Below are 26,195 nucleotides of genomic sequence, written 5' to 3' on the forward strand. Positions count from 1 at the left end.
AGATTACTCAATTCAAATTGAGAATTTGACCTTTTTTTTCTCTAGTGGATTTCAAAATTATGTTGAACTAGGTGATTGGGAACTGCATGATTTAATCTTGATAATAATGTGCCAGAGACAATAGGGCAGCATAGGAAACACTCCTGAATGGTACCATTTGTTTGACTAGAGCAGTCGAACGGCGTGGATGGCAGTGTGATGACAACACAGAATCTTGCATGCTTACAGTCAGCGTCAGTTGTTTTCACAGGAATCAGGACCATACCTGCATTTTCCACAGCTGTATTAGAGATGTGTGGGTTGTTACACACACTTAAGTTTTATGTTATGACTTGCTGCTATTTTCCAATAAAAATAATGCTACCATTTTTAGGCCATTCTAATTAAATACAAACTTCAGTGTCACTTACCTTTCTGCTGCCACTGTAAGTAGAAAAATGTTATGATTTTGTTCCTATCTACATGTTCATCATTAGTTCTTGAGGTAAATACCTGGCCTTACCACTAATGTCAAAAAACAATGTACATTTGTGTAGTAAAATTAAGTTTAATTAAGTTAAAAACCAAGCCACAGAATTTCCAGAAAGGGGGGACTTGATGGGTTGTGGCTTTTAGGAAAAAAAACAACAACAAAAAAAAAACAACAAAAAAAAATTCACCTAAGTAAGTCTATTTTTCTTAGCATAAAAGCACTATTTGCAACATCCTTAGAGGTTTAACAAAAACAAAGACACAATTTTGGAGTGGCTAAATAAATAGGTATTGAAGTAGAAACATTAATAAAAAAAAGTCAAGTGAAACGTTATTAATAAATGAAGCCTATTTATTACTTCAAGTGTTAATGGTAAAAAAAATTCAGCACAGCTGTTGCATTTAAAAAAGTGAACCTACAGTAAGTACTATGTTTCTAGTTCAGTAAACAGATGAACCCGATGTCCTTTAATGACATAATAGTTGAGCATTATACAGTACATCTTATGAAGACCCGTAAATTAAAGAACTACTTTTTAAACTTAGTGATTACAAAAATTCTGCATTCACAGCTTTAGCTTCTTTTTTCTTCCACGACCATCAGGAGTACCATCCATTTTGCGCTTCTGTGCCTGTAAGGTAAGTTTTTAAAGTAAGTTATTGTGACAGAGAAAAATTTTAAGTAGTGCATTTCAAGTCAAAATAGCTAGAAATCACAGGGCAACCCTGGCAGCTTAAAAGGTGATAAATCACAAATGCAGAATATGTGAATATGCACATCCCACTCAGGACAGTAATGGTCTTGTACTCTCTAATCCTGAAATAATACCATTTCACAGAGGAAAAAAAAAGTATAGAAACAAATAAGGAGCTTATAAATAAAGCTTGCTTACTTAAGGAATGGTATTTCTGAATGCCTGTTTAAGGATTTTGAGAACAGTTCTTTGTAACAACTTCAAAAACAAAATATAGGTAAGAAAATGGGTAGAAGTTGTAACTTCCTTTACAGAAAAGGTCTGCACGTTTAGCAGTACTTCACTTAGCAGAGTACTGTCATGCATATGTGCTTGTTTTCCCAAATCTAGCTCTAGAGACCATTTCATGACCACCACCACCCAAAATAAGGCACACGATGGCAGGCAGCAATGTCTACATCAACTACATACCACCCCTCAGTGGCAGACATCATTTCTTTTTGGATAAAAACTAATAAAAAGGCTAAGTAAATCTTAATTGCATTTTATCAAGGTAAATTCGTATAGCCCAGAACTCAGTGATCAGAAACGTAACAAGCTATCTGCTCCAAAGCATGTATGTGAGCTACAGTTTAGAACCCAAACTTATTTTGCATCCGCTAGGATACTTAACTGAATGACAGTAGTAAACTTTAAGCAGCACTTAGGACTGCCCTATAAGGTTTTTTGTTGTGTGCTTTCTTTAATTAAAGAAATAGCTATCACTTAGCCTAGACAATTAGAAAAGCACGCTGTCTTCAAGTGAGCTTTTCTACAAAAATGCTTTTTTAAATCTTACCGAAGATGGTTTTGGTCCACGTTTCTTCTTTTCTGCCTTTTCCTTTTCTTCCAGTTCCATGTTTTCTCTTTCAATCAGGGTGATTAAAGTATTGCATCTCCTTTGCAGCTCCTAAATTGCAAAACATAGTCACTCACTACTTTAGGCAGCCAGTTCATGTAAAAAGCATCATGTCAGAATACTAGAAATGCCAGTAAGTAGTAAGTTTGTTTGTTTTTCATCATGCAAAACCTTGGCAGAGTGAAAAAGGAATGAAACAAATTTTTTATGGTAGTTACTGGCTGGCTTCATAGGAATGGATTTGATCACAGATGTTTGTTTTTAAAACAGATTTGTATTTAATTCAAATTCATGTTGATTTTGAAACACAGTAGCTTGGAATTTACATTTCTTCTCTCAGGAGACTTTTTAGTTTATTGCATTTGTCATCCATTACAGTTGCTGTGGAAAGTCTTTAAAAATTAATATAGCGACCACACGCACATACCTGACTATTTCAGAAGTGATTTAGTAAGCTTGCTATGTAACCGCGGTGTGCTGTCACAGGTGTTCGTGAGCCAAAGAGCACAACAGATTAATACATACCATTGCAGTTCTGGACTTGAGAAACCAGTCAAATCTGAATTGTGGTGAGTTTCGGATACACTGTCTTAATTCATCATAGACGTTCTCCTTATCAAATCCTAGCTTGTGAAGCATACAGATCAGAAAGCGATCCTCTTCTTCAGTATAATTCTTCCCCTTATTGGTACCATATGATATTCTTAGCTGGTGGAAGGGGGCTTTGTATCTGCCAATCTAAACAAAACAAGACCATACATAACTAAGAAATCCTTTGGAAACATAGAACTGTTTTCTCTGAAAGCAAAAAAAAATCACCTGCCAGGCAGACGAACAATACCATATTAGAAAACTAGAGCTTTTATGATCTCTGGTCCTTAAAGTCACCATGTTTAAGGAACTGTAGATTCTAGACACTAATTCACTAATTTCATTTACTAATATCATCTAAGCAGCCAGCTTTGTCACGTTTGTCTGCTTGCCTGTTTGACAAATCTTTTGATTGTGCAGTGCAGGCCTGACACTACATTTGAAAATAGTTAAAATCTGCCAGCCTGCAACGGGCAATGATTCTTTTTAACACGAAAATCCTCAGAAATGGTCAAAAGCAAAGGAAAATAAAAAGGTACATGGCTCAGCTGCATTTTGGTTAATGGAGTGAGACACTGTTTTTCCCTTGACTTCTTTAGAAGAGGAGCTAGTCAAGCCTAAGGTGGGTAAAAATGTCTGGTATTTATTTCAAGTGTCTTAACGTATTACAAATCTGTTTGTTACCAAGCCCTGGCTGGTGAAACGCGCAGGATCAAAGAAAACTCCACTGACTGGTAAGTCTTCTCTTTTTAAGTCCTCTAAAAATATATGTAGCATTTTCAGCAATGTGGGTCCAATCAGAAATTGTGCTTCTTCAAAAAGCACATAGTTACTGGGAGTGGATCACAGTACAATCAGTTCATAGTGCCATATAACGACGATTGTTACAAACAACAGAAGGCCACACCTGAAGTTATCACCATAGCTATCAACCAAAATAGGAAGTTTAAACCTACCAAATGCAGTTAAATTCAAGAGTAGAAACTGCAAAGGACAGCAGTTCAATAAAATTAGAAAAGCAGAAGGCAGCAACTGCTGAGGAACAGGTAAGAGAGGAACATTAGGCCTAACATGTCTTCTTAATGTACTGTAACATTGGCTAGGCATACAGCATGGGAGCTCACCTCATTGGCACAGGGAAATAAAGGAAGCAAGAAACACAGCAAGGGTACCTTTGTATCAAGTGCTTTTTTTATGCTAATTCGTCTCTGAATTCTGGCTTCTCCTCTTTCTATCTGAGCCATGATCTTCTCAATGTCTTGGAGTTCGTTGCACCTTTCCCAGAACACAGCTAAGAAAAGAACAAATGGTTAGTTTCTAATCACAGAATTAGGTTTTTGCCTTAAAAGATGTTATTTCCTTTTACCAGACCTTACTGCTGTATAAATATAGATATGCCTTTACCTGATAAGGGACCTTCACTTCCTGAACTTGTGTTGGGAGTATTACAAATACTATTTTGAAGAGGGTAGGTACAGGAGCCCTCATTTTAATTGAGGTATGATTTGGCCAGCTAATTTCCTTCTCAAAGAAAGCCTTAACAGGGAAACTGATAAAACAGTAATACAGAAGGAAGTGGGATTGCCACTCTAAGTAGCCAAAGACAGGAGCAAGTGTCTAAAAGACAATTAGGTATTTAAGTAAAATGTTACCTCTATAAGTAAGCAGCTATATACCATAAAAAACAAAGTCCCAGAACCTTGCAGCTGCACTACAGGAAAAGACCCTTCTCTGAAACATCAGTGGTTAAAGTAATCAACTGGTCTTCAGTTACAAAAAACAATGTTCATTAGTCAGTCACAGAATGTTTACAGTATCCCTAGCTTTAACAATGTGAAATAATAAAGGGGCAGGGAGTCAAGACAGTTACTGGTTGTTAAATCTAAGGAAAAGAGAATTCTCCATCTAAGTATTTTTTTCCTCATCATTTCCTTTGTTTCAGAAATTAACAAGAATTGAAACCAGCACTATCCAGAATATATCTAACACCAGTTAGAATATATGAAAGTGTGTCATCAATAGAGCATGTGCACATTTCAGTACAGTTTTAACTATGCAGGGACTAAACCTACTAAAATCTTTATCAGCAGACCCCAAATCCATTAGCACAATCTCACCCTTAAAGGGTCATACAGGGAGCTCATACAAGTAAAATGGTCAGCTTGTTCATAGGCATTTCAAACTAGGAAAGCAGCATTAGATACTACAGAGTTGACTACTTGAAAAGTAAGTTACCTGAATACTCGATGACTTCCTCTGGGGTTTTTCCTTCTACTTCTCGTGCTATATTTTCGATATCATCACGGCCCCACTTCTCATTAGCTTTGATGAACTGGTTAAAATCTCTCTTATTCCAGTTAGTAAATCCCTTTACAGCAATTAAAAGCAAACATGGCACAAAAGTTCAGGATTTGTCCATCTCCACATTTCTTTCAACAGATAATTTAAAATGACTGAGTAACACTTCTGTAATTCCAACAATATTAAACCTCTGCTTTCCTGCAGTTTGATGGTAGCAGAAAAACTGCTTTTATGGCGCGATCACTATAGTCTCTCTCCATCTAAAAACTACCTAATAATTAGCACTGCTTCTTTAATTACTACTTCACTTCATAAATTAACCCCTCTAACCCACTATTCTCTGAGACAACATGGGATCACTTTTTAAGAAAAAAAGTCCCTGAAGAGAGGCCAGTAGTCTCTGTAATGGTTTTGTTTAGTTACATAGGACCACCAAGTGCCCTGCAGATACCACCAGCCTTCTGCATCTTCCCTGGTCTCTCTCCCTCAAAGTCTGTAGGTATTTTGTGTGATGTTATGCAGCAGGGACAGGAAAAGCAATGCTGAAGTTATCAGCTGCCAAGCCAGACTAACTGCATTTTTGTATTAATTTTTAAAAGAAAAAGTACAATAATATTCAGCCAGACATTATATGATTTAACCAGAGCTTATTTGATTGTACTGACTTTTAATAGTGAACTGCTCCGATGCAGTACTACTCAAACAAGAACTCTTGTCCTAAAATTACCCACAAAACACATGTGAAAATACAATACACAGACAAGGAGTAACAGGTATTAACCTTCATCGAATTATTTAAATGTACAAGCTACCTAATTATGTACCTATTCAGCTTATATCTTCTCTAAGAGGGGGACGTTATCACTTCTAGTCTTAGTTTAAGAAATCTGCCCCTTCGCCCTGCAGCGTATAGTTAGTACATGTGAATGTGACATTTTGGCAAAGGCTCTGCTTTAAATTACATGGAAAGTCGCACATGCAGCTCTGCAACCAGTCTGCATGGTCCCCCAGCTGAGAAAAGATGTCACAGGCTACAGTCAACATGAACTTGCCAAGTCAGACTCTGGACATAACTCTTACTTAAAAACATACAGACTGTATGTAGATCAGGTTCAGTAAAACCTAAATACACTAATTTCAAAGTGTCCTTCAAAGGTATCTAAACCCATAACAAACCCAATACTAAACTTTTTTTTCAGCATGAACCAAGATTTGCAGCCATATTAATTTTAATATGGCATTTGTAAATCACTAAGAAATGTTCATGTAACACTGTAAAACACAACCCAAACTTCAGATGATGTCAGTCTCACTAAAGAACCAGTGATACCTGGGTTAGAAGCTTCTCTTTTTCTTCTAGTTCTTCATCATTAAGAGGTTCAGCCTCGTCAATCTTAAGCTGCTCTTCCTTTTGTGCTTGGGCTGCATTGGGCAGATCAGGATTACGAGGTACCTGAAAGATTATACATTTTGTAAAATTGATGACTTTTCACCAGTGCTTGGAGTAGCTTCTCCATTAATACAACCTAATCATTTGTTCAGATTACCATGATTTCATTTAAATCAGCGTGAAAGGCAGGACAAGTACATACTCTCCTACCAGTAACTGCTGCAATAAAATACACTAATGCAGTGAATGAATTCTGTTACCTTGTACCCGATTGTTTTCCTGTAGTAGAGAATCTCTTTTTCCAACAGTTCAAAGAGCCGTGGAGGAAAGAACTGAAAGTCTTGTACATTTGGCTGCTTTGGAGGCCGTGGTGCCTGAAATACACAAAAATGCTTGTATTTGACTCCTGTTCACATCCAGAATCTGTTTGCTAGTAACTGAGTCCTGTCTGTGAGAAAAAAAAAAACCTTCATTTTTACAAAAAATACCCTAAAACAGGGTGCAAGTCAGGTACAACCATGAAGGCTTAGAGAAGTAAAAGGTATGTGAGAAAAGCAGACAGGGTCTTCTGGAAAGGGAATGGTGGGGAAAGATTCACACATGCATCCCCTTGAACAAAGTTAATGCATTTGAGTAGCAGTAAGGGTATGTTCCATAGGTAAGAAAATTCTACTGCTTAAAGAATATAAAAATAAAATATGAAATACCCTATATCCTTGCCATCCTAAAATCCTGTAAGTTTCATACTGTTCTTACTTCCTCCTCACAGAAATTTGTCTTAATTACTTTGGATTTTTCTAAATTTAAATCCTTCAAGTGCCTCCTCAATTTATGAAACCAAATGAATTAGCAATTTCTTGCTTTCAGCTTTGACCACTTCTCAAGTATATTTGACCAGTTTATTTATTTATTTGTTTTTTAATTAGTCAACTCACCTTGGGTGCTTTTGGCTCGCTGACTCGAAGAGCTTCTCTGAAGTAAGCATCCACAGCATAATTGGCTTTTCTTTCTCGTTTAGGTGGTTCAATCCACTCTGTAAATGCCATCTATAAAAACAAATCCCACCACCCCCAAGAAGTATTAAGACTAAGTCTTGCAAAACAGTCAGACCAGCTATGAGTTCTATATAAAAAAGTCTACATATACTTCATTAAGTAACTAAATTTACAAATTATTTTTATAGCTGCATTGTATTTTATTTAACCAATGTATCATAAAAGTATGCTTTACTCATACAAATCAGTGCTTCCCTCCAAAAGAAACTTAAATATTACCTTCTGTTTTTCTCTGTAGTCCTCCCCTTCAAAATTATACACGCTGGACTCTGTATCCATTGTGAAATTTCGGAGGGAGCTTTCACCCATCTTCGAAAGTTTTTCATTCATTTCTGCAGTCTGGGGGCAGGAAAGAGTGAAATGAACAGTAACCTTTTTTGTAAGGTACTTCATTATAAAACATCTCAGTTATAACAGCATTAAAAAAATTAACACATTTGACCAATATGAAGCTTCTCACTAACAACCACTCTATTTTCTCCAGCTAATAATGAAGCTATCATCCAGTAATCCACTATATTACCACACAATTTAAGTCTAGGGGGAGGTCTGTTGTTTTTTTTTCTTTTAAACTTGATCTCACCTTCTTTGCACCTCTTTCCAAAATGTGATCAATATCTTCATCTGTAATCTCACTTTCCTTTGAGGCAAACACATGTGTTGCTCCATGTCTAATCATTTGCAGCATTTCATCCTTCCCAAGTTTATTCAAGTTTTGATCCACCAGTCTTCCTGAAGATAAAAGCATTGAAAGGTAGCAATTAAAAAATTTATATTACTGAAGGAACAACATATGAGTTCCCCCTTCCCTTACATTCCCATACATTCCCTTACTTTTGCCCTTCCCTCACGTGAAAAAAAAAAACAGTAAAATAAAATAAAATCCAGCAAAATCTAGCCAGGGACAACATGCATTCTCTTTACTGTGCTTTATTTGTGTTTGAACATTTTGGATGCAAGACCTTATATACAAGCTTTATGTTATAGTGTGCATATTTTTGTAATTTCAAAACCAAACCCTGCTGAATCCTTTTTGCATAATAGTTACTGACTCCAATCAAACCAACCAACCAAACATCCTCATCGCTTCTCCCCATCTATTAAAAAAAAAAGGCCAAGGCATTAATTTCTCTGTTTACAAGTGGAAGTTGAGTGCTTCAAAACAAGTTTGTCTACCTATACCCCCTTGTCTACATACATGTATTTATCACTGGGGAAGTAATTAAAAAGTTAATGAGGAAAAGCCTATTCTTGCTGTAAAATTTTCGGGTCTTTGCACTCTATATTCAGAATACAGCTGAGGCAAAAGCAACGTTCCCATTAATTCTTACTACATGATTTGTCTGCAGTGTTGTTAAAAAAAAAAATTGCCTCCAACTACTTGCCTTGCTGGATGACTATGGAATCTAGCCGGAGTTTCATTTCTGCACGTTCCACTATTCTTTCTTCCACGGTATTGTCCGTGATAAATCTGAACACTCTTACAGTCTTTGTTTGGCCAATTCTGTGTGCTCGATCCTAGGGAAAAAAAAAAAAAAAAAAAAAAAATCAATACTTACTTTCTAGTGTGAATACATAATCATCTTCAATTTAATTAGTTTCAGCAAACTAACTTGTAAAACAGAATGGTGTAGATTAGTTAAATCTTTACAGAAGTCAATTTAATGTGACTACCTGAGATACCACACTTGCAGTTTAAGTTTTTTGTTGTTAGGCAACATCAACAACAAGTATGTTTCTAAATTTCATACCTAAAAATAGCTTTTCCTTTTTGTTTTGTGTTTGTGTGTGCGCGCACGTGTGCATTACATCATGTGGGAGAAGACCGGATGCTTCTGGCATTAGGTAACCTTCTGTAAAATCAAAATATTTAAGAAATTCTCTCTGTACTGACCAGAAGCTACCTATCCCCAAATCGTTCAGTCATGCTATGAATATTTGAAGAAAAATACAATGTACCACACCTCACCTGACTGGCTGATCATTAACCACTATGAGAATTAGTATTCTGAACATACACTTTTAGTGGTAACTGGAATTTTCTTGATTTAGCTTCCAGGCACTGGTTCTGTCATTCTTTTGAACTAATTTTTGTTAGAATACTTGAGAACATACAGATTGAATTTACAAGGTTTGTCACTGAAAGGCCTTATTTGCCAATGGTAACACTGGTAGATTTTTAAATAGCAGCTTTACTTTCTTCTGCAATCAGTAGTGTTCTTGATAGGTACCATGGCTGAAAATGCATATAAATCTACTTTAAAAAATTAAATAAAGGAAGTTGCTAACAGAAGCTTGCTTTTTAAAAACTGTAATTCAAATTTTATTTGCCTCTTTTCCAAAGTCTCACTGAAGACAGCGTAAATACAGTAAGGTCTACTTTCCAGAGAGGGATGGTTTTATAATTTTGGAGTTAACACATGCCATTAGTTTTTAAAACTAAAAAAGGCTATTTTCATTAAACACTACTAAGGGTACTGTAGCATATACCACGGCATTCCCTCCTGCAAAGTCCAAATGTGACTACATGTTCCACAAAGTGGAAGCTGCACTGCAACTGAAAAATCAGTCTTAAAAATACTATTAATATTATGCTAAACTGGAAAAATGACATTTAAATTTGAAAATACTATGTCATACAGCATATGCATTTCTAGGGCAGTTATATGAGGAAACAAGGACATTTCTATCTGGATTCTTACCATAGCCTGAAGATCTACTTGTGGATTCCAGTCTGAATCATACAGAATTACAACATCAGCAGTAGCCAAATTGATTCCAAGACCTCCTGCCCGTGTACTCAACATGAATACAAATTTTGAGCTACCAGGTTCATTGTATGCGTTAATAGAAGCCTAAATAAATAAAAAGAACATGATCAGTTGAACTAAATGTTTCATAAATACTATTTTTACTTAAGTGAAATACTTAAAATTTTAAATACCTGTCTCTCATCATGAGGTGTTTGTCCATCCAATCTACAGTATTCATAATTTCGCCACATACAATAATCTTCCAAGATGTCCAGGACTCTGGTCATCTGGCTGAAGATTAAGACTCTTGAATCTGTTTGGGGTAAAAAGGTTTTATGTTTTCATCAAAACTTAAGATTCATTAAACTTCACAAAAGTTTGCCAGTCAGAAAGGGAAGGAGGGCAGTTACATGTAAGAGTAGTTATAAATAAAAAGACTGATTTAAGTAATGTAATGAAGGTAAGTTTTCAGGGCTAAATATATATACATGTATTTAAAACAATACCTAGTATTTTTATTGAACAGCCATTAGAATGTGAAAGAATTAGAAAGGTCTGATGATGTCAGCTGGGATGTCTATGAATTACACAGCCTAATATATAATACGGGTCTGCAGATGTTGCTATCAAGTACTGTAATGAATTTCTAATATTTAAAATTTATATTTCTGTATTCTTTAAATGCCTATGTGTATTTATTGTGCGAATGAAAATTTCTTGGGACAAGTGATGTAGAAGAAAATTCTCTTTCAAATATAACAAATCAAGAAGTAAAAAGAACAAAATGTTAAAGCATTTTGGATTTGAGATATCTAGAAATTAAATTCTTCTTAAAGACTTGTCAGTCAGCTTACTTACCTGCTAAGAACAACATTCAAAAATGTAAATATGTATTAATGTAAATGTATATATAGACACAGCCAAATGTTTCAAATGTACTTAAGGGATTTAAATAAAACACAGAATGTTACAAAGTTTCTGCTTCCCCCTACACGCTCCCAGTATGACTTTTGTTCTTTGGACTCAAGGTCTAATAATTAAATGCTCTCTTTTGGTTAACATCAGCAGTTGATTTAAAACCATACCAATTCTATTTGTAATGTCCCAACAATGAGTCTCACATCAGAAAGAAACCAAAATTAAAAAAAGCACAGTAGCCAGTTAACTTTTTTTCAGTCTTACAGCAACGCATATCTCCACAGCTGTTTGAATACTATCCAGATACTGGGCACAGGTTACTTTTATATTACCTAAGACTAAGGTTTGATTTTTTTTTTTTTTTATCAATAACGTCTCCCCATTCACAAACTTTCCTTCACTTTAGTGAAGTGACAGTAATGTATGCCAGAGCTTTGTCCCTACTATTGAAAATATAAAATATAAAAAAAGAAAAGCATTTTAAAATAACAGTGTTCCCCCAGTTTTGCATAAAAAAAACTCAAGTGCTGTTTAAAATCATATCCAGAAAGAACAAAAACCACTTCACAAATGACTGGACTTTAACCCTACATGAAGACTTTGAATCTATAACGGTATTTCACGGCAAACCAAAGCAGTGGTTAAAATATTACACAATTAGGTTTCAAACAGCTCATGTTGCTGAGAAACCTAAAGCACAGACCAACTGATGCTTCTGTGGTCTCAACTGGAAAGTAAACAAGCAAACAAACCCCTTTGCAGTCACAAAAAAAAGTTACTTATAAAGGCACTTCACAAGTCCTTCCGGATCAACTTTTTATTATGCAGTGCTTGAGAAGCCACTATCATGGTAGGTATCAACTATGGTCCTACATAATGTGTGCTGATTTTTTGCTCACAAGACGTGACTTCAGTTTTTGTCATTAAACCAAACAGCTTGCAAGCAGCAATACAACAAAAAGATGCGTACCTTGCTCTTTCAACTTCGGCAGTAATTTGTCCAATACTACCATTTTGCCACTGTTGGTGACCAAATGCATATCTGTTGTGTAAGGTGGACCAGGTTCTGCTCCATCAAAGAGATATGGATGATTGCAACATTTTCGTAGTTGCATAAGGATATTCAACAGTCTCATTTTGTCCAACTTTCCAGCAGAATTCAATATATCTATATCCTTCATTAAGATCCTTGTATACCTGTATCAAAGAAAAAACTTTTGTAACTATAAAACAGTTGCCCTTTGCTTCACTAAGCACAGCATGGTTTGGGGGTTGGAAGGGACCTTAAAGCCCACCCAGTTCCACCGCCCTGCCATGGGCAGGGACACCTCCCCCCAGCCCAGGCTTCCCAAACCCCCATCCAGCCTGGCCTTGAGCACCTCCAGGGATGGGGCATCCACAGCTGCTCTGGGCAGCCTGTGCCAGTGCCTCACCACCCTCTGAGTGAAGAATTCCTTTCTCATATTTAATCTGAATCTACCCTTTTTTTAGTCTAGTTTAGTTTTTAGTTTCAAACCATTACTCCTTGCCCTATCACTACACTCCTTGACAAAGAGAATATGGTGTAGTCAAAAGCTCCCCCCCCGCCCCCATTTCAGCAGATAACTTGCACTGATCTGCACAGTTTCGTCACCATAAAAGTGTCACAAGGAAATACATACAGAGAAATTTAGTATAGCAGAAGGAATTAAATCAAGTTCTGCACAATCATTGAGTCACAAGCAGCACATTCCTTCTGAACCTTAACCACAGCATAAACAACAATCTCAATTACCATTCTCGCTGCATTTTGCTGAGACCCACATAAATTTTAACTTCCTTCTTTGGAGGCAAACTTTTCTCTACATCAGCTTTAATGCGACGTAGGAGGAACGGTCGTAGCACCTGAAAGAGATTGCATTATTATCTGTATTTTGGAAATTCAAATACTGAAGGGGTCAACAACACCAGTGCAGGCATACTTATAAATGCTAAATCACCAGACCTATTACCAGATGACATGAAAAAGCAATCCATATCAGCAGATTATTATACTTGAGCTTTCTTTGGAAGACTCTAAATCTTCTAGGACAAGTCTTTTAACAGAAGATTCCTAAAAGTCTTCCAGTTTTTCAGTAGAACACTCTTGATCTTTCAAGTGAAAAAAATAAAAAATAAAACTTTGCTTGACTGAAATCTTTGTAGTGTCTTCATAGCCAATATTCTAAATGCAAGTATCTGAAAACCTTCAAAGCCAGAACTGTCAACCCTTCTCTATCCTCCAAAACAACTTTCTTTTCAAAACATAGACACATTCTGCACTTCACCAACCTTTTCTGAAAGCCCACCATGGTTTCTGGAATAAGCTATCTTAGCCTAATATCCTGTCACAAGAAATATTAAAAGAATTATTTATAACCTAATGTAGATGTTATGAGAGCACACAAAAAGCAGAAAGACTTACCATATGGAGACGTTCCACCAACTTTTGATCCCCTAGACAGTTGTTTGTATCAAACCATGAATCAAAATCCTGTATCAACAAAATAATTGGCATGTAAGAACTTTTCTTTCAAGGTGCAGTATCATTACAGTGGTGAAAAAATGCAATTCAAGTGATTCTCTAACACACAGAGTGAATAAAAGAACAAATCATCCCTTTTGGTCTGTTTTCTTGGGAAGATACATATCACTGTATCTTTAAACTAAAACAACAACAACAAACCACTGGGAGTTAAAAAAAAATAATAATAATAATTTTTTCTTGAAAAGGAATCTGATTCACTCCTATCACTCCAGTGGATGAATTCCAGCTGGAAGAAGTATACCACTGCAGCATTTGATGAAAATTGAAAACAAAGAAGGAAAATTCTGGTGTAATACATCACAAGATTTCTACTTCTATAGATGTTAAGCTCCCAATTCAGTTACGCTCAAAACCAGTTAAACACATTCTTGAAAAGGGCAAAAAATACCAGCAATAATAAAAAGTATCTTCCTGAAACCATACTACGATGCTCAGCAGAGGTGCCACTTAATGAAGTCTTTTGCTAATTACACAGTATCTCCCATCTCACAGTAAACAAGTTTAGATAAACAGTAAGGTAACTTAGTTAAATGTAAGAACAAAGTTGTTTTACCAACTGCAATGTTTACTCCTATTTTGCAATGCAATAGAGATCACCTCCACACTCTAACTTGAAATACCTCTCACATCTGCTAAGCTCACAATAGCCCTTAAAAATGGACAAGCTGGGGAAATTAGTTCATGTACTGTACTTATAACATACAATGTTGGAAACATGCACTGACTGCCAGTCTATAGTTATAAGCAACTGATACATCTGGCTATATATCTCTATCTACATATATATACAAACACACACACACACACATATATGTGTATATATACATTTCAGGCCTTTCCAAGTCTGGAAAACCACCAACATTCACTTGTTAATGGAAATTAACACTTACTTCAGATGAGTTAAAGACATCTGGCAAAAGGAAGTTAAGAAGTGCCCAGAGTTCATGTAGGTTGTTCTGAAGTGGAGTTCCAGTTAATAGCAGCCGATTTGTAGTCTTGAATTCCCTCACAATTTCTGATAACTGAAGGAGATTAAGACATAAATGAATATAAATATACCACTAGTACTACCACCTAGCAACTCAGAACAGTATCTATTTCAGTGAAAATAAAAATTACCTTTGATTTTTCATTTTTAATCCTGTGGGCTTCATCTATAACTAGGTATCTCCAGTTAAACTTCTTGAATACTGATTTTTCTTTGATAAGCATTTCATACGATGTTACGCAGACATCCCATTCTCCTGGCAACAACACATCTCTGACAAAGGCAGCCTAGACAGCAAGGTGACAGGTCTTTATTGAGGCTTTGTCAAAACTAAAACAAAAAGAACACACTAGAGCTGCTAAGATCTTAAAACAAGGCTGCTGAATTTGAAAATAAGATTAATTACAGAGTCAATAAAACATACAGTCGCTGTAAGACTTAAGGACTGTAAGACCTGTCAGTGCTGAGGCTGCTAAAACCCTTGGGGCAGAGCAGAGAAGGAATTTCAGTTCAGGAACTTCAAATAAGGTTTTCAATAGCTAAACTGTAGTATTAAAATTTAAGAACTAAAAATAAATTAAAAAAAAAAAATCAAACAAAAAAAACTACCAAACAAGCAGAAAATCTATTTTGAGTCCTAGTTTAGACAAGGATTTTTTTAAATTGAAAAATAATCCCAAACAGCATTATTTGGCAACTTGATTTCTAGAAAGCTGACATCCAAGGATTAAGAGAGGACACGACAATTATTAAGAATTCAAATTTTAGAGGTATACAGATATTAAGAGGTTAATTCATGTAAATGAGAAACATTCTACTAAAAGAAGAGCATGGACTTTTGAATTCTAAAAAGACACTAAAAAATCACAAGGTATCATATCTGGATCAATGACTTCCAGAATTATTTAAAAGTTTATTATTTATTATTTAAAAGTTTAACCAGTATGTTTGTAATTTCTAACAACAAACTTTAAAAGTAGAACTAGGTACCCTTAGAAGAATAATCAAAAAAAACCTGCTGCCAAACAGCATGGATCACATGCTAGATTTAACATGTGTGAATGCAGGAAAAATAACATCAAAACTTACTCGCTGGTCTTTGTCACCTATCAAACACACTGCTCGAAGTGTAGGTACCCATCTCTTAAATTCATTCATCCAGTTATGTAGAGTGGATTTTGGAACTAACACCATGTGAGGACCAGGAATATTTCTGTAGTGTTTCATATATCCAAGAAGAGAAATTGTTTGCAGTGTCTTCCCGAGACCCTGTGAAAAGCATTAACGTGTCAGAAAAAAATCTCTCAGCAAGCACCTTTAAAAAGCTCAACAGTGAGCTCTGAGTACATTACAGAAGCCACAACAGCCTAAACAAATTGCTAAGGTACAATAAAAGGCATCAACACCTTAGTTACTAAAAGCTTATACAGCATTGCACAACTAAAAAAAAAAAAAAGTAATAGAGTAACATATTCAAACATGGGATTATGAAGTTAGAACTTCGCCTTATCCCTCGAGTAAGAAATTCTTAGAAGTGCATGAAAACATTATTTCAAAAGATTTATTTTTGTAGGATAGGGTATACTCAAATTATTTAGAGGTCAATGAACTTTAAAAACTGACATACATGTACTCATTATCTTAAACGTGAAATTAAGTGAATAAATTAGGAACCCTGTAAGATGACTTTTGCAGGCCACAACATGTCGTCAGTTCTCATGAGAATAAAGTGAAGCATAAGTAAATATAAACAGCTGCATATATCAAAAAATAAAACAAATACTGAGTGGCTTTAGAAGTACTTTCTAAAGCACTGTTCATTATTCAACAGAAATATTAAAAATCTTGTATCTTCACCGCATAGTTTTAATTAAAACAAAACAGGAAAATACACAAACGCCAGACCCTATGTATCATTTACATAATTCAAAAAACTGTGACTCAGTTGCATAGGATTTAAGAAGAAAAAATCAATGCAAGTTATTTTTGTTTCCAAAATTCAAGTCTTTGTCTTCAAAATGACCACATTCCACCTGGCGTAAGATGTGGAAAAGTGTTTACAGGCTGTGTGAAAGACATAGATAAATTCAAAAGGATAAATATTTAAGAATAAATCCAAAAATACTTAACAGCAAGCATTTAAACTCCTCAGTCCAAAACAAATTTTGGAAGACCATGAATCTACAGACTTAGAAAGTTTCCCAAACTTCTTTGTTAACACAACCCTGCTCCACTTAGAACTCTACTTGCCAAAGAAAATCCTCTATTCATAAACTTGTACGTTGAAGAAAATCCTTGATCTATTTCAAAATCAAATGTGTTCCTAAACAATGAAGTTACTTGTCTCTAATTTATCTTGAAGTTTTATACATAAAAGCAACTATCAGTAAGATATGAGAAATGCATCATACCAATATATAATTCAACTTTTGTTTTTCCTTATCTGCTCCTGTTAAAAATCAGATGCAATTAAAGGAGGAGGACAAAAACCTATCTGCCTCTCCAACTACTACAATTTCTTTTGCCCTCATCCCTTCTCATCCAGGGAAAAAGAACAAAAGCAGAAACAAAAGATGCTATGGCTAGCACTGACTGAAAAGTCCACGGTCATGGTGCTAATGAAAACACAGCTCTCTAGCTACAACTTAGCATCATTTTTCCTGGAAAGTTTCCCAGTGTTGCAGTTCTTCCTGCTGAGAACATCAATCCACAAAGGACACTCGTATCGTGCTATCTGTATTTTATATCCTAATAACAGGAAGCGTTCCCACATTTGTTGCTCTTTTCATGAATGACGCTCTCTTCACAAGGGCAGCTTCAGAATACCCTAGCAAAATAGCTGGGGTTTTGAGAAAATATACAGGACACGTCGTTCTATAAAACGTTTCCCCCCTTAATTATATTGTTCTAAAGTTTAACAGATCCCCTTTTCATGCCTGTTTCTAAAACTGCCTGTAGGGTTTATTTAAATTAACATACATGTGAAACTGTTTTAACATTAGTGACCTAAAAACACACTAGAAAAATAAAATTTGGGAAATCATACATTGCATTTTGTGCTATGTAAAAAAGTACATTGCTGATTTAAAATTCTATTGGTAACGTGTGCTATCAAGCCCCCCAGTAGAAATGCAGGCTCCGTGCATACCATTTCATCTGCTAGGATACCATTGATGCCATTTTCATACAAAGAAATGAGCCAGTTCAGTCCTCGGACCTGATAATCACGCAGCTTTCCCCATTTAACATCTACAAGACATAAAAGAATAGACTTAAAGATTTGTAAAGACTTGCCAAAGAGCCATTCCTTTCCTGCTAATTGACACTGATTATCTAAGCTACAGAACAAAATCAAGTAGTACACCCTACGCAGTAAATTCCGAGGATGAAGCAGACCGGACGCAAGTGACATACTCATTTTGTTTCTGTGAGCTGCTTCAACAGCTTTGATTTCTGAAAACACACAAGTTATATTGAAATTTTAACCCTATAATCCCTCCCAAAATCAGAACACAGTACAACAGTAAATCAACAGAATATTAAATTCTCTGTTAAACTAACTGGAAGCCATTATGTACTTTAAATTGAATCAGAAGATCGGTTCCACCTCAAAATTTTAAGATGACCAACTTAAAAGCTAGCTCTTTCCCAGTAACCATGGCATGGCAACTGGATTTCTACAGGACAGGATTCACTGGACCTTCCTTCTAGCCTGCCAGAATATAAACAGTCCTTAATGTATTTTGCTCCATCAGACTGGTGCTGGTTATTGTTTTCTCTCTCTCTTGCCACCCAAAAATTGACTCATTTTCTTTGGGAAGGGTGAAAATAAACTCCTCTTTTAAACTCCAAAGGTTTGACTTTTGAAGGTAAATAACTTTCAAGGGGGAAAAAAGGAAGAGAGGAAACACACATGATGGAGATTCTTCAAATCGAGTGCAGACATTTGTTGTCTTGGAGCTTTCTGTTAACAGCTCCTCGTCCTCTTCCTGTTCTGTTCTACGGTGTCGGTAGCTGAAAAAGTGGAAGAAAGAAGTAAGTTTCTCGCTGAACTGAAAAGACACTAAACTGTTCCAAAATGTAATGGCACTGCAGTACATACAGATCACAAATACACAAAGAAGTTTCTTGCAGTTTTCTTTAAAAGAACTCTAAAATTAAGCTCATGAATTGAAATGCTTTTTGACTCTTTAGAATGAGTAGCTTCTTAACAATAAGATGTCCATGGCATTCTGGCTCATGTTGGAGGCTCAAATGTTAGAGCAGTGTGACTGGAAAGGGATAAACCACACAGTCAGGGTGCATCAGTCCTGGCCTTTAACTACAGGACAAGGAATGACACTGTTTAAGAACTCTGCAACATCTGCCAGAAGTTCCAGAAATAGTGCAGAAACACAAGCTGCAATGAAGGCAATCCAAATTTCTAGACTTAGGATTTTCAAGGTGCCTGTAAGATGCATTATGTTCTCCATGAACTCTTACAGCCATGAATGCTCTACTTTTCTGCCCCCACCTTTCTTCATGCTGGAATACTTTTAATCGATAGTGCTTTACCACCACCACAAAATTCTTCTAACTCCTCGAGTTCTTAGACAACCCTCCACTTACAAGTGGGCAGTTGAAAAAAACACAATTACACAGTGTAAAACACACACCCAAACAGGACGAAAGGCTAGCAAGTTTAACTTACGCTTCTAAAGTACACTAAAATCCTTAATTACAGTACAAGGTGGCCTACATGTCATCACTCACTCGCCAACTGACAGTAAATTCTGTTTCTCATCCTTCTTTATTCGTGGACGTCCTGGTTTCATTTTCAAAGGTGAAGTTGGAGTTTTCTGAGCAGCAGGCTGGATGAAGTGAGCAAACAGCTCAGTCTGCTTCAACAGATACTCAAATCTGTTTGCTCTGTCTGTTTGCTGTTGACAAGGGAAATTAAGCAGAACAAGTGTGAGACGTTACAATATGCATTCATTTAAAAGACAAAGCTAACAAATGTTTTTTACACAATACAGATTCACATCTCTTCACATACATAACTACAATAGCAAAAAAAGAGATGATTAACATCAACAATATAACTGGCGCTGACACATTCAATATTCTTTCATTGGATCGAAGCTAACCATTGCTAAACAGTAAGATCAAAGTTGCAAGACAGATCTGCGTTAAGACTGACATCTGACTTGGGCACAAAGGTTGCGCCAGTGTCACTAAACAAGGCAGCAGAGTCCCTTTAACAACCTTCTCCTATCCAAAATGATGGTCCCGTTCCCAGAAATTGACTCCCACTCAGGATGCACAGGATTCGTCAGTGAACTTGTTCGTCTTGCCCACCTGGCAACAACTATTCTCTTTTCTTCTGCTTTGTGAGATAAACCACCTCGCTGAGGTGTCAGATAAGCAAAAGGGCTGGCATGAAAGGCGTGGGAGACAGCAGAAGAGCCCATAGCTGGAAGCCAGAAAAACTATTTTAGTGGCAAAGAGTTGTTAGATACGTTCAGCCTAAGCTGCATTTGGAGTGTACCCTTTGTTACGAGTCGCCATTTCTGCTGCACGAAAAAGATTACAGGAGACAATAAAAGTTTAGCTCCTGAGAGACAGGTTCCGTCTGGAATCAACACACCTTCCCAGCGCCACTCCAAGTATCCTGAGCTTACAGGAACTTCCGAAGACAGCTCCATGTTTACCAGCAACCACCCTGACATTCTGCCAGCTGCCACAACATAACCTGGTATTTAGCAACTTGCACAGTTACAGGAAGTCAGTTTTCTTAGTAAAAAGGAACATATGTTCCAGACTTCTGCAAGAGCAATGCCAGCGCTCTGAGTATTCTCCTCTTTAAGCAGATCTTACTTGGCATGAGAGACGGAAAGACAGGGGTGAAGGGAGATCAAGAAAGCAGCAAACCCCGTACGTACCACAAGAGTCTGACTCTAGCCATAGTTTAAGCTTGATTAACACAGCTACAATCCACAGACCCCGAATTGCAGCTTTCCTGTCTATCCCTCAAAGATTGTTTTGTTTTGCTTCCTAACAGCTTCTGACATTTAAACTAGGTAAGACCTCATTACTATCCACATCACTAATCCTTATTTGTAAGTACTTTTCACTGGCTGTACAAAAGATAAGAAATACAAACTGCGTTGCACACATTTCCTTGTTCAAAAACGTTAGCAAGGAACTTTCCATAAGTTTTGGCACTGCACACACACGCCACAACCCACTTTCAATGCACTTCAGGATATTCCTTTAAGAGACTAACAAACATTGTCTGTGTCTTTTAGATAGGACGCAGACAAGAACAGGCTGTACTACGCAACCTTGAGCTATCCCCATGCCAACAGACAGAGAAACTTTCCCTGTTTTCTTTTGCAGTGCATCTTCTGACTATTTTGACAATAAAATACAATCTTTCTTGTAATTGTGCCTATTTAGAGACTAGAAGAGACAAATCCAAGTTCACTTCTAGGAAGTAGCACAAATAAATCAGCAGAAGACTGGGTTATTTTCAGTGGTAAGAAGAAACACAGGAAGCAGCAAATTATAAGAATCAGTTTCACTTTGCTATGAAGAAATTCCACATGCAGTCACAGACACTAGAACTATGAACAGGAAGAAAGGAAAAGCAGAAAGAATAGAGCAAGGATATGTGATGGAATGGTGAGGAGTGTGTGACTCCATCTCCTACACTCTGGATACCATAAAAGCTAAAAAATAAGGAAATGTTTTCTCTTATGTAACATGTGAAGCACAGAATTAGCCATCTTCATGCTTGAGCGGTCTTAACCAGAGCTTCATGACGAACAAATTAAACTTCAGAAAAGCTAACACGATCCCTTTCAGTCTTGACAAAGTGAAAGTGTTGAAAAGTTTAACAAGGCTTACAGTTAGCACTTGTACTGAACAGCAAACATTTTCTCAGCCTCCTGTGAAAAAGCTTTTAAAAGCTTTTATTTACTTTGTCCCATACACTGTACTGCTTGAAAGAACTTGCTTATTATGAAGTCCCCCTGCCAGAATATATTTCTATAGCATACAGTGTAGGTTATAATGTATTATAGTATACAGTGTCTACTCAAAGCCTTAAGCCTTATACTTTTCCTACAAAGGACTACTAATCCTGCAGTTCAAAAATAATTATTTTGGAATTGTTTTCCTGTATTCGGTAGTGATATAAAAAGATCCTGGACTTCAACTGATTCTACACGTTCAGAAAGTAAGGTAGCAGCCATTTAGAAACTAATGGATGCTTCCCTAGAGAATCTTTTCTCCTTCTGAGACAGTGAATACCCAAATCTTCATTACCCTCCTTGCCTGCAGGACAACTCTGCAGTCAATTTCAAAACCAACATTACAATATTTCTCTTTTTTTTTTTCCACTTAAATTTGAATACTTTCCATTATACGATTCTTCTAAACTTAGGGCACTTCAAAGCTGCTCAGACTAGACTTCCTAGGAATGGCAAAACACGTTAACAGCTGTTCCCACAGAATACCACAGTGGAAAAGGAGAAGGAGCAGAGAACAAAATGCTAAAAATGAAAAGGGTCTATACGTTGTTTCTGTTATTTGTTTCAAATTACTTAGATTTTATTTTTGAATGACTAGACAAGGTCTTATAAAGCCAGTTATGAGACTTCAAAAGAGCAGAACACTAAGTCTACCGTAAGCAGGGCCTAAATACTGGATAACTGTACGCGTTCCCAAGCGTTACATACCATTTTCTCTTCATATGTAGGATCTGCTTCCTGGATTTCTTTTTGTTTTCCTGGTGACGCATCATCAAAAGATTCCTGAGATGAAAAAGAATTAGAAAGAACTTATTATCTGAAGAGGAGAATACAGCCATGTAGAAGAGCATAAGCTCCCTGCAAATTACCCTCTATTCACATCAGATGGCACATCCATCTTTTGCTGCTTTGATATAGTCAGCTCTCTATTACTTACTGTAAAATTACCTGGAGATGGATCAAAGATCTCTGCCACAAGGTGACGGACAGAGCTGGCTCTCTATAATCTAATTTAGCTCCATCATTAAAGCATCACATCAAGGTGGATGAGAGAGCCAGCTGTTGTCCAGAAGCTCAGCACACCACTTCAAGGGTGCTGTGCCCAAACCCTCTAAAGCTGACTCTGTAGAGCACCAGGAAAGAACCAGTCCTGGGGCAAGAGTGGTTTCAAGTTTTTTCCTTTTCCAGGTTACCCCAATTCCTTATCGTTCTGGATCAAGGGAATAAATCTAAATAAAAAACACCTGGACTGCACTTCTGTCCTGAAAGAAGAGTAGGAATTTAAGAGAAACTGTATTTCTCCCCTGTTTGGTTTAATAAGTCACATAATTTGTTATCACCACCAGTACTGCTTCTAACAGAAAAGCAGGCAGGCAGGAGGGGGCAGCCCTCCCTCATCCCCTTCCTGCCAAGTCCTTGCCATACTGCCTTCAACTGCTCTTTCAGATCGGGTTTTGTCCTCATCTCCCCTTATTAGGTTAATTCTTTCCCCATCGTCCCCCACGTGTAATTTCTCCTTCAGTTCTTACAACCAAACCCGACAGGACAACCCCTCTCTGCTATATCAGTTTAACACAGTACATCACAAAACCACCTTTTAAAGGCTAAGAAATGGAAACAAATGAGATATCCTCAAAATTATTAATAATCAGCTGTCTAGCTGAGCGAAGTAAGAGCTAAGTTAAGTCTTTCCTAGCCAACGTAGACCCAAGGAACACGAAAACAAGAAACAACGTGAAACAAAGGAAGGCAAGACATGGGATGTTTGTGGGCGGGCGTCTCCTCACATAACTCTGGCAAGGTAAAGCCTGTGGCAACAGAAGCAGCCTAACAGACGTCTCATTCAAAAGTCAAAATTAAAGAGCAGAGCATGAAAAATTACAGCTAAAGGTCTTCCAGCCTTATACCAGATCTTCTGGCTCATCTCCTGCTGGGTTTGGCTGATACCCATCTACCAGGGAGCGTGAGGACAGGGCTGTTTGAACTGGTGTACAATACTCCCATACTCCCGTTCCTCCTGGCTGGGTGAAGCACAGCGGCGCAGCAGCACGCCGCCTGACCTCTTCCCGTGCGACAAACACAGCGAAGCCTTGCGATTTCGCTGGAGAGCAAGAAAACCGATGCGCTGAGGTGATGGGCAGTACCGGGACGGCACTTAGACACTTCTCAGCGTGTAGGGCTGCCGGCTCCGGAGGCGCAGAGGCAGCACCCATTACCCATTACCCACAGTGCTCGGCTGCCCGCTCACCCCAAAGCTGGCGGGGCCGGCCCTGCCCTGCCCTGCGCGCCGTGACTCAGAGCCCCGCCAGCAGCACCGGCCCGTTCCCTTCCTATCCGCGCAGGAAGGAACAAAGCTGCGATACAATTAGCGTCTGCAGGCACGCGTTCAACCCCTATGAAATTTCTGGAAGAAGCACCTGTTGCCAAAAATAAAAAAAAAAAAAAGAAAGGGGGGGGGAAACACCCCGAGTCCCGTCCCCCCCCCTTCCCCCCACCCGCCCGCCTCCCCTCACACACGCGGCGCGGCGGAGGGACACGGCCCCACGGGGCGCGCTGCGGCGCGGCCGGGCGCGGAGCGTTCCGGGGGCAGAGGGCGGCCCCCGAGGGCCCCGCGCCCGGTGCCGGCGGCGCCCCGCCCGCCCCGGCCCCTCCATTGTCTGCCGGGGCCGCGCCGCCGGCCTCGTGGCGGGCACCTGCCGCCCGCCCGGCGCCTTACGGGGTGCGGGGGTGAGGGGGGGGGCGGGGAGCCTCCTGACCTCCATCGCCGCGTCGCCTGCGGCCGGGCCGGCGGCGGGGGGAGCCGTCCCCGCGGCCTCGCTGCTGGCGGCGCCCGGCGGGGCGGGCGGCTGCGGCGGCGGCGCGGGCGGCTCGTCCGGTTGCGGCGGCGGCGGCGGCGTTGTCGTTGCTGTTGTTGTCCCCTGCTGGCCGGCGGACATGATCCCTGCGGCGGACGGGGCCTGGCGGCGGGGGTGGGCGGCGCGCAGCCCGGTGCCGGCGGAGGCCCGTCCCCGCTGCCGCCCCGGCTCTCTCGGCGGGCTCCCACCAACCAGGAACCGAGCCCGAGCCGGTGCCCGCTCTCGCGAGAGCCCGGCCGCCTCCTCCTCCTGCTGCTCCGGCCGCTGAGTGGCGGCGCTGTGGGGAGCGCGCAACGGCCGCCGGAGGGGCGGGGCCGCCTCGCGCGCCCGCTCGAGCGTGGGGGCCGTTAACGGCCGCGCCGCGTGCGCGTTGGGGGGGGGGGGTGTTACCCGTGCCGAAGGGAGGCGCTGGTTTCGCTTTTAACGCTCACAGTTAACATAACATCGCCACGCTGCCCCGCACCGAGTGTGAGGGGGAGCTCCGTGCCCTTTGCCAAAAGAAAACACAGGTCTGCACGAGTAGGATAGCCGGCAATAAAAGCCCTGTTTGTCTCAGGGCAACACCATAAGGCAGCTCCAGCTGCAGGACCAGGAGCTGATCAGTCACCAGAACAGGTGGCAGAGCCAACCCCACCAGCCCCCTGCTCTCTCATCTCCTGCCAGCCCACAAAATAGGATCTGGGGATCCTAGGATCCAGGCCAGGGCTGGGGGGAGAGGTATTGTTTAATTAGACAATGGAATGAAGCCGAGTGCCAGCTGCTGTCCCAAAACCCCCCTGCACTGCATCTCCCTGCTGGATGAGGCGAGGGAGCTGCTCTACAACAGCCTCTGCTACCTGAGGCACACTCCCAAAAAGCCACCCCACACACCCCTGCTCACCCTGACAGGTAACACAGAACTCGGCCTCACCCACTTGGTGCAGTCCTGACTGGGAAGGAGAATTCTGTGAGCACCACTAGTGTCCGCCAGCTGCTGACAGAGGCTGAGGCCAAAGGAGCCAGCCGCAGCCAGTCTGAAGCTCCCTCACCCTTTGGTTCATAGATAAAGGTGGACACTGGGTACTGCAGCTGAACTGCTCTGCAATTATAAGTAGAAAGGGTTCAGCTGTGGATGCACCTGCATTAACAAGCAGTGTTAATGGAGGGACAGCCCCTGAGCATAGGCTGCAGGATTGCAAAGCTACATGTACCACACGGGGCTGGGGGGTAGGGGGAAGTAGTGGATAAATGGCAAAATCACTCCTATGATTATTACAATTTTTTTGTTCAGAGACTTTAACATTTTTTTGAAGTTAAAATAGTTTGCTTTGACATTTCTAAACAACTATGTCAATTAATTTCTCCCTAACTACTCAGAAGAGTAGTAACTTCTCAGAAATTTTCAGTTTTCCTAGAACAGGATTTCTCAAATAGTAACAAATTTCCTGACATGGTTAGTCACTGTTTGTTATCATTTCTCATCATAGATGGAAATCCAGTCCCAGGGCTTTGCTGAAGGTTCTCCTCTACATTCAGTGAGACAGCTTTAACTTCTCAATATAAGCAGTAGCAAATTATACTAAGTTTATTGATTTATCCACCATTAGACTTGTCTTCAATTTTAATCTGCTCTGCCTTAGCTCCTGCCCCTTCTCCTCTCCTCTTCTAGAGCTGCTTCTGATGATGCAGTACTATCTGTGTGGTGTGGACAGTACGTGAGGC

At 39.2% G+C, this 26,195-nt stretch overlaps 1 protein-coding gene across 1 annotated transcript; it reads right to left on the minus strand.

The window, feature by feature from the left end:
* Nucleotides 1–527: 527 nt before the first annotated feature.
* Nucleotides 528–24,792, minus strand: SMARCA5 (SNF2 related chromatin remodeling ATPase 5). Its single transcript, XM_082760120.1, has 24 exons — nucleotides 24,396–24,792; nucleotides 22,348–22,422; nucleotides 19,379–19,545; nucleotides 18,540–18,640; nucleotides 17,775–17,875; nucleotides 15,716–15,895; nucleotides 14,758–14,913; nucleotides 14,529–14,660; nucleotides 13,516–13,584; nucleotides 12,847–12,956; nucleotides 12,043–12,269; nucleotides 10,346–10,467; nucleotides 10,104–10,256; nucleotides 8,787–8,919; nucleotides 7,985–8,133; nucleotides 7,621–7,740; nucleotides 7,282–7,392; nucleotides 6,607–6,720; nucleotides 6,287–6,409; nucleotides 4,891–5,023; nucleotides 3,828–3,946; nucleotides 2,590–2,802; nucleotides 2,005–2,115; nucleotides 528–1,103 (listed from the first exon to the last, which is right to left on the minus strand). Exons 1-24 carry the CDS (start codon nucleotides 24,573–24,575, stop codon nucleotides 1,038–1,040), a joined length of 3,165 nt encoding a protein of 1,054 aa, XP_082616246.1. The 5' UTR covers nucleotides 24,576–24,792; the 3' UTR covers nucleotides 528–1,037.
* Between the last annotated feature and the right edge of the window lie 1,403 nt (nucleotides 24,793–26,195).

Source organism: Aythya marila (genome assembly GCF_965140915.1).
Source record: "Aythya marila genome assembly, chromosome: 4".
Classification (NCBI taxonomy): domain Eukaryota; kingdom Metazoa; phylum Chordata; class Aves; order Anseriformes; family Anatidae; genus Aythya; species Aythya marila.

What these genes read in the sequence shown, in the direction of transcription:
- SMARCA5 (XM_082760120.1), bottom strand. Translation starts at nt 24,575, where the DNA reads ATGTCCGCCGGCCAGCAGGGGACAACAACAGCAACGACAACGCCGCCG. An exon ending in AATTTACTGTCAGTTGGCGA is followed by an intron (nt 18,641 to 19,378) that starts GTGAGTGATGAC and finishes CCACTTTTTCAG; the next exon opens with CTACCGACACCGTAGAACAG. An exon ending in TGGAAAGAGGTGCAAAGAAG is followed by an intron (nt 7,741 to 7,984) that starts GTGAGATCAAGT and finishes TCCTGCCCCCAG; the next exon opens with ACTGCAGAAATGAATGAAAA.